This window comes from Helianthus annuus, chromosome 8 (assembly GCF_002127325.2).
Source record: "Helianthus annuus cultivar XRQ/B chromosome 8, HanXRQr2.0-SUNRISE, whole genome shotgun sequence".
Classification (NCBI taxonomy): domain Eukaryota; kingdom Viridiplantae; phylum Streptophyta; class Magnoliopsida; order Asterales; family Asteraceae; genus Helianthus; species Helianthus annuus.
The window spans coordinates 164875780-164889172 of record NC_035440.2 but is presented as its reverse complement, the minus strand read 5'-3'; the positions used below and the strand labels follow the sequence as shown (position 1 = coordinate 164889172).

The 13393-nt window shown below is 37.2% G+C and overlaps 1 protein-coding gene across 1 annotated transcript; it reads left to right on the top strand.

Annotated features, from left to right (window-relative positions):
• Positions 1 to 320: 320 nt before the first annotated feature.
• On the top strand, positions 321 to 5304 carry LOC110873890 (methylsterol monooxygenase 2-2). Its single transcript, XM_022122915.2, has 7 exons — positions 321 to 627; positions 1304 to 1441; positions 3651 to 3796; positions 3911 to 4030; positions 4537 to 4749; positions 4842 to 4922; positions 4990 to 5304. Exons 1-7 carry the CDS (start codon positions 598 to 600, stop codon positions 5066 to 5068), a joined length of 807 nt encoding a protein of 268 aa, XP_021978607.1. The 5' UTR covers positions 321 to 597; the 3' UTR covers positions 5069 to 5304.
• The last annotated feature ends 8089 nt before the right edge of the window (positions 5305 to 13393 follow it).

The window sequence follows — 13393 nt, the reverse complement described above, 5'->3', positions numbered from 1 at the left end:
GTAAAATGACTAAAATGAGCATTCTTTTAGATATAAGGGGTAAAGAAGGGGTATATTGGTAATTTGTAGTTTAAAAAGTTAAAAGCTGGCCAAAAAAGTCACAATATTATAACTTCTTGAAAACTCTCTTTTCTTCTTTGCAAAAAACCATTTCTAAAAGGACTTTTGTCTTAGCCAAACACAAAAACAACTTATTGACTTTTTGATAAGTCAATAAGCCAATAAATTGTTTTGAAAAGCTTAGCCAAACATGCCCTAAGTATATGAACAAAGTGTCAAATCCTAAATATATATTTAAATAACAGGGTATTAAAAATTGAAATCTACGAGAACAATACACACCATCCATGATGTATCGAAAACGTACAACTCCAACCGCACAACGTACAACCACAAGTCATACAACACAACCCTCCCCACGAATTCCCCCAAAAGCACACTGTTATCCAGGTCAGGTGACATGAATGGAACCTAAATAAATAAATCCAACCATTATATTATATTATAATCTATTCACAAGTACAAGTAGAGTGAGTGTGTGCACACGAACTCGCTCGCTCGCTCAGATTCATTTCGCCAATCTCTTCTTCATTCTTCATGACTTCAATCATCGAATCCTGTTGGACGGTACCGCAATCTCCTCCTCCTCCTCATTATTATTATTCAGTTGTCTGTCTGTTCATATATTGTTATTATTATTCTACTATGTGAGATTTGCTTCTTCATTCATTTGCCCTAGATTTGGTGTCATTATTTGTTAATTTGTAGTATACTGATTGTTAGATGTATCAACGGTTATTGTTCGCTTTGAATCCGTAGAAGCATTGATCTCTATGAGTCGTGATTTGTATTTGACGGACGAGATGTTAATTTTTGCAGTTTGTGAAGTTTTGTTAGCGTAATTGTGGTTACTATTATATGATTCCACATGCATGAGGTTTAAATTCAAATGACTAATGATGCTGCTAAGTGATTTTGTTACTGTTTGATCTTCAAGTTATGATTAGGTATAATCATTTATATAATAGAAATTTATCAGGAAGACTTATGGATAATTCTGTAGGGTATATCTCTTTAGTAACAGTGGATCAAAATGGATAAATCACTTTATATAAAAGGGGATGGTTTGTTGCTCGTATACCTGCTATCCTTATGTAATTTGCCCTGGTGATTGGAATGAAATATCTATTAAAAAAAATAGGAACAGAATGTTATTGTGACAGGACTAGCTGATATTTGTGGTTTGACACTAAGATGGGAGATGACTGCTGACATTGCTTTTTAACTTTTGTTTTAATTGCAGTATTTGATCACCAATTTCAGTGACTTTCAGTTGGCATGCCTTGGAAGTTTTTTGCTTCATGAGTCGGTCTTCTTCTTATCGGGGCTTCCTTTCATTTACTTAGAAAGGGCCGGATGGCTCAGCAAGTATAAAATTCAGGTCTTACTATTTTACGCACAACACTTTTTTGATAAAACGTACAGTGGTACTTTCGGTTACCAGTTGGATCGATTTCTTAGAGGCATAGTTTGTTAATGCCTAGTATTAGCATTGAGCTGCGTTAACTATTTCAACGTAATCCAAATAGTGTCCTGTTACCTATAATCTGAATTTGAACATATATGAAATTGTGTCCTGTTAAGTGGACATGGATGCTGATTGCTGAATGAAAACGTTGAGATCATCATAATTAATGAACGGAAATTAGCCGAACCTCATTTGCTTGATATGCTGGATGTTGCAAATCTAGAATCTATGTGGTATATTTGAGAATGCTAGAAGAAAGTGACAAATAAAACTGTAACATTGTTTTGGACCCGAACCCCAAACATTATTGAAAATGGTTGGTTAATTAGGGTACCGCAAAGAGGGGTGCAGGCCATGTGCTTTATAGTTGTAGAACTAGAAAGAATAAATTTGACGACAAAGTTTATGTATTCTAGTTGTTGTATTGTATCACAATGGATGGTCAAACTAGTTATAATGGACCTGTCTTAGCAAATGTATTTGAAAATTCGTCCCTATAATGGACAAAAATTAGAGTATGTTGCTATTTTCTTTTAAAAGAGCAAATGCTTAGGCGCGCGCCTAGGCGCTCGGGCGCAGCGAGGCGCGTCTGGTGGTAGCTTAGGCGCAAAAACGGTGCTCAGGTGCAAAAGGCGCACGCCTAGGCGCAAAAGGCGCAGCGAGGCAAGCCGAAGCTGAATATCCAATTGATGTTGATGGAAGTTCTGATGACTTATTGACTTTGATGATGGTCTTGTGATTGATGATGAACTATAAGTTTAAATGTTTTAGTAACCGCAAACGTATGTATAAGTCCTAGTAACTTTTGGTATCACTACGTGTGTATAAGTCTTAAACTTTAGCTACATGATCTTAAATGGCATATATAATAGTTATTTTTTTTATTTTATATGTGGAATCTTATTTATTTTCAAAGCATAACATATTTTTTATATTTTTTTTCTCTATGGGCGCTTTTCTTAATAAAAGCCCACGCTTTTTTTGCGCCTAGGCTCCGGGCGAGGCCGATGCGCCTCGCCTGCGCCTGCGCCTTACGTCTTTGACAACATAGCTTAAATGTGACCTGACCACCTGACCTAAGGTGCCTTCCTGAGTTCCTGTAGAAGGAAATGTTAACCAATTATGAACAGCTAGGATACCCTTTCAACTCCAACAGCTAACAGCACGATGAACTCACCGGATTCCTGGACACTAGCACCACCTTAGTCTCACCACAGAGAGACGGGTCTCCTTGTGACCAAGCTCAGTCATGAGAATGAGTTTCTAGATATAGAGAGTAGTAACAGTGAGGTAAATTGCGTAATGAATGACCAATAGTATTACCTGCTACGTAGTTATATCCTACCAAGATCCCTCGGTAGATGATAGTGATCATCAAAGGACTTGTAGCCTAGTGGCTAAGCAGTTAATGCGGTAAAAAATCGGATATTAGTCAAGGACCGACATTTGAGATATAGATAATCGCGGTGGTATATCGGTAATTTTAATATCATACTGAATTTGTATATATAGCAATTTAACACAGTATACACTCCTACCATTAAGAAATTAACCTTTTGCAACTTGCAAAACACTAACAATTGTAGCAAGTAGGAACTGATTAAAACTTAAAACACTAATAGCAGCAATAAGAAGAAAGACGAATGGTAGAACTAAGAAGAAAGGTACAGATATGGGGAAAATCGGTGATGTATCGGTCAATATCGCCGATAATATGGGTACCGATATTCTGACCGATATTTTGCACCGATACCTAACCAGGGGACCGATATTGGCAATATTAACTGCATAGCCTAGTGGTATCAAGATGTGATGGAAAGGTGTCCCTCCCCATGAGGTTGAGGCTTAGATGTTTGGTTGATGGGTATGAAAAATGATGGAATGGTTATTGTTCCTAATAAAAATGTTTGTTTAACGTAAAATAGGTTTTAATATTAAAACGTGACCCAAGAATTTGCAAGCATTAATAATTTCAATATAAATTTTGGTAAACATTTGAAGGGAGAAAAATAGACCTCAGTTTTTGAGTCTCCTTTTAAAGGTATATTCTATCCTTTGTTACAGATGCCATATGTAATAATCCCTTTATAATATCATTAATTTATGAGATTTTCTTATGCAGGCGAAGCATAACACCACTGAAGCTCAAGATAAATGCATCACTCGCCTACTGCTGTATCATTTCTGTGTCAATCTGCCCGTTATGATCGCCTCTTATCCTGTTTTTAGCTTCATGGGAATGCGAAGTAGTCTTCCATTGCCATCCTGGTATTTTCAGGTTCCCTTTCTTTGATGATAATGATGATTATCTTCTCTTTTCATAACTTCTCAATCTGTTATATACTTATTATGTTGCAAATTTTTTACGTTTCTATTGTGCAGGAAAGTAATGTCGACCCAGATACTATTCTACTTCATTGTGGAAGATTTTATATTTTACTGGGGACACAGGATCTTACATACTAAATGGCTATACAAACATGTCCACAGTGTCCATCATGAGTAAGTATTATTAATTTTTCCTTCTTCTGTTTATCTATATTACTATATATAGGAGTGAATTTCAAGGATTGTCCTTTATCTTTATACCCATTTTCAGGCGCTGTCCTTTATGTTCAAAATTGACGAGTTTTGTCCTTTATGTTTTCATATCATACACGTTTTGTCCTTTAGGCCCTAACCCAGTTAGTTTTTTCAGTTAAATTTGGTCATGTGCTTTGCACATGAGGGCAATTTTGTCAATTCAAAGGTTGCAGAAGCTTTGAGCTGTATATCTACCGTTGAACTTACCTTTGAATTGACAAAAATGCCCTCATGTGCAAAGCACATGACCAAATTTAACTGAAAAAACTAACTGGGTTAGGCCTAAAGGACAAAGCGTGTATGATATGAAAACATAAAGAACAAAACTCGTCAATTTTGAATATAAAGGACAGCGCCTGAAAATGGGTATAAAGATAAAGGACAATCCTTGAAATTCACTCCTATATATATTTTGTATGTGACAGGTATGCAACACCTTTCGGGTTGACCTCAGAATACGCTCACCCTGCTGAAATTTTATTCCTTGGTTTCGCCACAATTTTCGGGCCCGCCATCACAGGCCCACATCTAATAACACTTTGGTTGTGGATGGTAGTGAGAGTTTTGGAGACAGTTGAAGCACATTGCGGTTATCATTTCCCATGGAGCCCCTCAAACTTTCTTCCGTTATACGGGGGGTTAGTCTATTATGCATAAACTTGTGATCCATCTGTATCTTCCGATTCACCAACGTTAGGTTGACAAATGTCGTTTTTTCATAAATTTGCAGTTCTGATTTTCATGACTATCATCACCGACTTATCTACACCAAATCTGGCAACTACTCATCAACTTTTGTCTACATGGACTGGTAAGATCTAGAAATATATAACATAACCTGAAACGACCCGTTTATAATAATGACAATTGTTTGTCAGGCTATTTGGTACCGACACAGGGTACAGAAAACTGAAGGCGTTAAAGAGCGAAGAGGAAGACAAGTATAAAGAGAATTAACGCGCCCTTAAAAAAATGAATTTTGGACTCCATGCATTGTGACAAAGGTCCCCGTCTTTTCTTGATTGTGAATTCATTTACTGTTGCAATTTTCATCTTGTATTGATTGTGAATTCATTTACTGTTGCAATTTTCATCTTGTATGCTGTATTATGCACATCCTCAACAAGAGGAGGGCATTCAATCCTTTATATGTTGTCGTCTTTGTGGTAAATCGTCTAAAGACTTTTAGGGCACGTGTTCACCGCTAAATTGATCTATGTTCTCTAAACCTTGTTAAGACTCGGTTAAGAACATCCACAGTGGGTGCGTCGGGTTCATGTCAAAACGGTTAATTTATTATGGGTTTCGTTGGTTGGGTTGATCATTTTTTTTTCTCATTTTCTTTATAAATATTTAATGCGTTAAACATGATTACAACATATTAAAAAGAGATTAGTCACTCTTAGTTATGAGATTTTTTTTTGAACGGCAAACTTCATTAAAAAGAGAAGCTACTAGCAAGGAGCTAGAGCTGGAACAAACAACCAACGGAAATTACAATACAAGATTACACCAATAATCCTTCCATTCTAAATTCTTAAACGTCGATCGATTTTTGATCCATAGATACCCCAAAGATTTAATCTCTTATTTGATTCTAGAGATGTTTGCCGTTTTATTTCTGAATATGCCTTCGTTCCGCGCACACCAAATACACCATACCGAATGAGAATGACCGCTTGAATCACTTTTCTCCTCTTTTTCTCCACCTTCAAGTGTCGATGAATACTAATTAGATCCCTTACCTCGAAAGCGTAAATGCACGGAATTTTGCATCAGTCGCTAATGAATTACCAAATTATCGTCGCTATGTAACAAGATGAGAAAAGATGATTGCTATCCTCCTCGGCTTCAGCACATAGCTGACACATAATCGACTCCATGTTATTCACTAAGAATCATGTATCAGACTTCTCTTTTATATCTATAATGATTAATGACTCAAATAGTGTGATTACCGACACTATATTGTATAATCATTTATGTATAGATTTAAATATGTAAGTTTATTCTTGTATAAAATGAAAATGGATAATGTTTATGCAGAAAAAAGTAATACGTGGCGTATAACTCAAATATCACATAAATATATATGCATGTAATTGTCTTTATGTTACAATTCATGTATAACAAATTCATAAACATTATTTTCTTGTGAATTTTATTAGTGGTTTGGGTCCATCGAAGCCATCCATTTTGGTTGGTTAGATGTAGCATTACCTTATATGGATGTTTGACGTATACTTTGTAACGGAAAGTATTATTTTAAATATCAAATCTATTATGCCTGAAAACGCTATTTTTAAGAATATAAATGATAAACTTTACAGGATGTGAAAAACATTATTATTCATATTAAAGAAGACACTTTAAAATATGCCAAGTGTTATTCATCAAACAAAATGATAGTTATCTTGCATTTAAGAAAAAAACTAAAAAAGTAATGTTTTGTTTTATGGTTGGCAAGTTGGTTTCATTTTCCTTTTGTTTTGGTAACTTTTAGCGAATCGCTAACTTTCTTATAAGGCTAACCATTATGGTTAACATTGATGATATGTGGCATGTGAGCCTGCGTGAAACAACGGCTGACGCGACGTGAACAGGGTGTTGGGGGTGGCGTGGAGATGATAACGTCGTGAAGGGGCTTGGAGTGAGGCCCATGTGTCCTAACGGCTACTTTAAAATCATTTATTATATATACACACACAATTTCAAATACACACCACACTCAAATCCAATTATCACAATTTTGATTATATTGTTTTAAAAAAAAAACGTCAAGAAGAGGTTAGAGTGAAGAAGAAGTCATCGCTTAGATTAACGTTTCCGAGAACGTGCCACCAGAAACCGTCTTGGTTGGCAGTGGCGGAACTAGAACATTAACTCAGGGGTATCCCATAATTTTTTTTTTCACCGTGCAATCATACAATATTAAAAAAAAACGACAATAAATAAATAAAGTAAAACAAATACTTAATAGATTTGTCCTCTTCTTTTTTCATAGCTTGAAATCGTTTCATCACATCGTCGTCTTTTACTTCACGTAAAAAATTCTTTTAGACCGCACAAACCATAGCATTGTTCAAAAATTCCGGGCCCATTCGATTGCGTAAATCCGTCTTGACAAGTTTCATTTTCGAAAAACATCTTTCAACGGTTGCGGTTGCAACCGGTAAAAGCAAAGCTAGCTTCACTACCCGATAAACTGAAGAACAAGAACTATGCGTTCCCGTTTCAACCATAACACGCGCAAGATCACTTATTCCATTCAAGTTTGCAAATGTATCACATCGCTTATAGTGTGACCAAATGAGCAACTGGGATTTGGGCTTATTATTTTCAATTGATTGGTATCCTCGTAGTTGTGCCGTGCCGTGCACTAAAACTTCAGGCAATTGGGCAATTATTTACAATCTATTATTATTTTGGGCTAACATATTGGGCAATTAGGCTTATTATTTACAATCTTCAATTGATATGGGCTAACATATTAGGCAATTGGGCTTATTATTTTCAATTGATTTGGGCTTACAGACTTTTTTTAAGGGTGTCCTCGTAGTTGTTCAGGGGTATCTTTGGTATAAAAACCGAAAAAAAAAAATTTTACACTACCGATAAAAAGTTGAGCCGTAGCCCGTGCTACGACTCTTTATATATAAGTTCCGCCCCTGTCGGTTGGAAGAGCTACATTTAAGAATTTACTTAGCGTGTCGGCGAAAAGAACCGCTCTGAAGACTATTTTGCTTCTAAGGTTAGGGATTTGAGAACAAAAGGTTTTCAAATTTAACCGAATCTTCAACATCGTGATGGCTCGCGGTGATGGTGGAACAGAGGCTGAAGCGATCGCAAAAGCTCATGATGAATACCAGGCTTTGTATGGTAGAACATTTACTCAAATCTCATCTTGGCAATTACTAAGAAACCAAGCTCATTTGGGGCTAGCTGAGCGCCCGGCTTCAGACTCAACCAGTTCGAGGGTTTATGATTACTGTAGTTATATATTTTGTTTCGGTTTATTTATCTAGGAGAAAAATGCTTGGATAGTCCTTGTGACTTGGTGAAATTTCACCTATAGTCCCCACCTTTCTAAAGTTACAACCTTGATTCCCAACTTTTGCACACTCGTTTCTCGGATAGTCCCTAACGTGGATGGAAGTTAGTTTTCTTAGTTACGTAAGTGTGAAATGACAAAAATACCCTTTTGTATTAAAAAATTAACAAATAAGACATTAAAAGAATACATGTGGGGCCCACGTCTACCACCCCTACCCACCCTTTTTCCCTCCCTCTATCTCTTAGAACCACCACCTCGAGTGCTTCTCCACCCCACCTCTTTCTCTCAACCCCATCACACCCTCTACCCCACCTCTTTCTCTCAGAGACACTTGTCGGCGACCATACACCCACCGCATTGTCGATGACACCACACACATTTGAAATTCAAATGGCCAGCCAAGACCTCCCATCCAGACAGAAAACGACCATCAATTTGATTCCCCTCTACCGAAACGCCATCCTGTAGGTTCAATTTGTTGGAAATTTGTGAAAATAACATTTTTCACAAATATAGGAAAATGATTTTTTCCTATTTTGGACTAGAAATAAATATAAGAAAATGAGCGGGTTTTATATATTTATTTATGGGTTTGTGTTCTATGTTGGAAGAGCTTCGCAACGAACTAAACCACGTCCAAAACGGAGCCAAGATGAATGAGATATCGATGCTCAAAGTTTGGTGTTTAAAACTTGAATGCTGAAAAAAGTGGGAAAGTGGCACCTTGTCCCACATAGAAGGAGAAATGAAACTGGGGTATTTAAGTAGGAACTCTCCATCCTTATTGTTTCATGGAAGCACACACTAAGTGTACTCGCGAAGGGTGTGGAGCACCATAACTCGCACACGCGCGTGGCGTGGGCGATGAGGCGCAATGTGGCACTTTGATGGCGTACTTTGAATCGCCGCTTGAGAGCCGCCTTCGTATTTTTGACCACGTGCGCGTGGTGGAGCACAAAGGCTGCAAGGACCAGGTGGTTGGTGACGTGGCATGCAGGCGTGGGTACGAGACGCAAGACCCTGGTGGGTCCGCGCGCATGACGTGGCAGTCTAGCACGTCCGCGCGCGAGTACACATGGCAGGTAGGCGCGCGGTTGCGCGCATGGAGCATGGGCACTGATGTGACGCGCGTGGTTGCGCGCATGGAGCATGGGCACTGATGTGACGTGCGCGGCGTACCAAAGTAAGCCAATACGACGCGACTGTGTGGCGTGCTCGTATAGGCTCACAGGTGACGTGGCGTAGGCGCGCATGGAATTGAGCCAGTATGGCGCACGCGTGCATGGGTGTGAGCCAAAAAGGCGCGCGCGCGCATGAGCGTGCAGACCTGCGCGCGCAAGGGCACGCGCGCACCAATGTGTCTTGTGCGCGCGCGCAGAAGCTTCCAACAGTTAATGCCAGTAGTTACACTTCAGCATTTGAAACTGATGAGTCAATGCTTTTGACTGAGAATTAAATAACGAATTAAAATGCATTGAAAACGTTTAATGCAGTTTAATTCTCCCATTTAATTCGTTTTTCAGTTTCTTCCAAGACCTGCAGTAGAAATAGGAGGCTGACCTGCTGCAGAAAGACACACCGAATTCACAGCTAATCTTCTTTCTCTCTACTGAATATCTTCTTCAAGCAGCAAGGTACACCTTCGGGTTGGAGTCAAAACCGGCAGTACAACTGCTTCGGGCTGTTGTATCCTGGAAATAAACGTGTTCTCCTGGGAGACACGAAATTTGTTTTAAGGGACCCGTGTCTAACACGATCCTCAATCAAGAACCATTTTCTGTTTTGAAATTTTGTTCTTGTTTTTCATTTTATTTTGCAGTTGTAATTGTATTGTTTCAGTTTCATTCTGTTATTGTTCTATAATTCAAGTTAATAAAATTTTGTATTTAATTTTACACGAATGGATTCCTACACGATTCCCCCCTACCAGAGTGTGTATTAAATAACTTCTCTAAATAACTTTTATTTGAATTCAAGAAAAAATAGGGGAATTTAGAATCGATGATATCAAAAGGTTCGTGATTACTGGCGTCGAAGGTCAATTGTTCAACCATAATTGCTTGTTATTCCATGGTGGTTTTGTGCACAGATTTGTTTTGGGATCCTCGATTTTCTGGAGATTTAGAGGTTTGGAGATTTGCAGATTTTCTAGCGATTTGCAGGTTTGGATTTTCCTCGATCTGTTTTGGGGTCCTTGATTTTCCAACGATGTGTGTGTTTGGAGGTTTGAAGGTGGTGGTTATGGTGCACGTTTGGATTTCCGGTCGTTCAAGGTTATTTCAACGGGATGGGGATGTTGACTTTGACTGAATCATTATATTCAATAAAAAACGTGGGCCCCACCTTATATAATAACTATTTTTCTTAAATTGTTATTTTTAAAGTAAGGGCATTTTAGTCATTTCACATCCACTTAACACCAAAAACTAACCCTCATCCACGTTAGGGACTATTTGAGAAACAAGTGAAAAGGTGAGGATCAAGGCTATACTTTTAGAAAGGTGAGAACTATAAGTAAATTTCACCAAAGCACAGGGACTATCCGAGCATTTTTATTTTTTTATCTAGTTTGTTTAATTATGCTTCTTTCCTTTGAGTGTTTTTAGTTTTATTTCACTAGGTAATTATTTGAAATTCAAATTCAAATTTATTGTTTTTGTTTTTTTATTGTATATTTTGAATATAAATTCAAATGGGACTACTCCAACTATAATATTCCAACCACCATGTTTTGAACTTAAATTCAAACGACACTATTCTGGCGGCTATATTCTACTGTCTATAAATTAACCTCTACTCCTGATTATATTCTACTGCCTATAAATTAACCTCTTCTCCCTCCCCAGAGGTGCACATCTTCTACATCCACACTTACATTTCTGCTTCTACAAGAGATACAGGTGGCGGTAATGAATTTCTAAGTAAAGGACCATCAAACCTCAGACGTTACTCACGACGATTGTCAAACCCTCCACCTGTAAACCCTTTCCGATCAAGCCGTCGACGTACAAACCATCCACCTACAACTCGTCGAAGGTCAAACCCTCTGTAATGCGTCGTATTTCCGTATTCCTATTTTTAGAAAGTTCGTATTCGTATTTTATTTTTAGAAACCTTACATTCCTATTTCAATTTCAATCTCACAATTCGAGGCGTTAACCTTAATGGAATGCATGTTTTTATACTTATCATGTAAATATCCACACTTGTTCGTAATCCAAACAATCATCCAATACGCGTTCATAAGCGAAACCGAGTCTCATTATTCTTTTGGAACGTCACTTATATGTACATCACACTTGCATCCAGTGGCGGACCCAGGATTATTTTTCATTGGGGTCCATTTTTTTGTGTTAGAATTTTTCACAACCAAACATTAAAATTTTCGGTTCGGTCATCGTAGTCGGGTCGGGGCTAGGAAATAATGTAGAAGCATTTAGTGGACATGAAATCACTACATTATTTAGAACCATTTTTAAGAATCAAGTTATCAAATTGTGGTGATTAATAAGTTGCTTCAAACCAATAGCTACCTAAGCAACACAACTACTTCACATAACTTCAAAATTTTGTTTAAACTTTTTTTTGAACGCCACTATATGTTGTAAGTCTTATTTGGTAATCAAATGTGAAATAAAATCATTCGGATACATTAAATTTATCATTTTAAAAAAGCAAATTAGAGGATCAATGGGTGGTTGTGGTGTTTTAAAACACTAGTTTAATTTTGATGGAAAAAATAAACTAAAAAACAATAATATAAGACTTGAACTTGAGACCTACTTGTTGGAACACAAAGAGATTTACCACCATGTTATCTTTGCTTTTAATGCTATGGGGTCCAACTAATTTATTTTATGGGGTCCTTGAAAAATGTAACATACCAGATCTACTATCTTTTAAAAAAACATTGGGGTCCGCCCCTGCTTGCATCATACTTTGATATACTTACCATGCTTGAAAAGTATCAAAAACACAAGTTTGTAACTCATAAATCAAACAAACCAAAATTCAGGGGTCAAAATGAAAGAAAACAAACTTTCGTGGAAAATGAGCGCGCAACGCCCCACGGGGAGCTTAGGGTATCCTCGCCGCGGGACGCAAGCAGGCCTAATCCGCAGAAAGTTGTTTTCTCAATCCGGGTTGGTCACCTTCCAACCTCATTTAAACTCTAACCCTAGTCAACCACTATATAACCAAGCTTCCCATACCTCCATTTCCTTTTTCCAAACCCTCACACTCTCAAATCAGCTGAAATCACAAGTTTGGGTAGATTCTACTTAAGTTCAAAAGTGAGCTTCCACCTCACTTTTTTTCATGTTGCTTCATCTTTTTTTCTTTTTGAAAACTTGGAACACCTCTAGTAGAATCTATATATATAACCGAACCGACTATTTTTAGTTAATATAATTAGAGGTTGGATCATGTACAAGACATAACTTTCGTACGAAGCATACGCGATAACTAGAGGAGGACAAGTGTAATTGGGAGCAAGTGTAATTTAGTCATTTCTCAAGAGAACTTCTCGTTGACTTTCAAATGGCTATAACTTTTTATCCGTTAATAATTTTAATAAAAAAATACACCGTATTAACACGCATTTCATTCTTTTTTAATTCGAGCAACCTATTGCTATAGTTTTCTTAAAAAAAATTACAGGATTTTGAATACTCATTAGTCCATTATGTGATTACGTGATTTTGAATACCCAGTACATGACTACGTTATTTTGAATATCCGTTGTGTGATTACACATTCAACATAAACCATTACGTGATTACACATTCAATATAAATCTATTACTTGATTACACATTCAATATGATTTGTTATAACTGATGTTATTACAACTATGCTTATTATGTGATTACACATTCAATAATATGAACTTGATTGTTTATGCTTTATTACGTGATTAAATCTCTAACATACGACATTATGTGGTTATTATCAGTGGCGGAGCTTGACCAAAAGTTTCGAGGGGGCGTAAAGTTATGGGACCCAAATTTTTTTTCCTATCGTTATGTTTCGGGTCGGGTCAGGTCGGTTATCGATTCGGGTCAAGTCAAATAATAATAGTTCCAAATAAAACTAAAAAAATTCATTCATTCAAAGGACCCGTTCTTAGACATAAAAATTTGTGATTAAGTTTATTGTGTGGTGGGTAACCTAGGGTTAAACAAATAAGAGTTAAAATATATTTACAAAACTACCCATCACTTATATACA

Excerpts from the sequence above, each read along its gene's own strand:
- LOC110873890 (XM_022122915.2), top strand. The coding sequence starts at position 598 with ATGACTTCAATCATCGAATCCTGTTGGACG. Across the intron at positions 3,797-3,910 it reads AGTCTTCCATTGCCATCCTG|GAAAGTAATGTCGACCCAGA; the intron begins GTATTTTCAGGT and ends TCTATTGTGCAG. Across the intron at positions 4,750-4,841 it reads TTTCTTCCGTTATACGGGGG|TTCTGATTTTCATGACTATC; the intron begins GTTAGTCTATTA and ends ATAAATTTGCAG.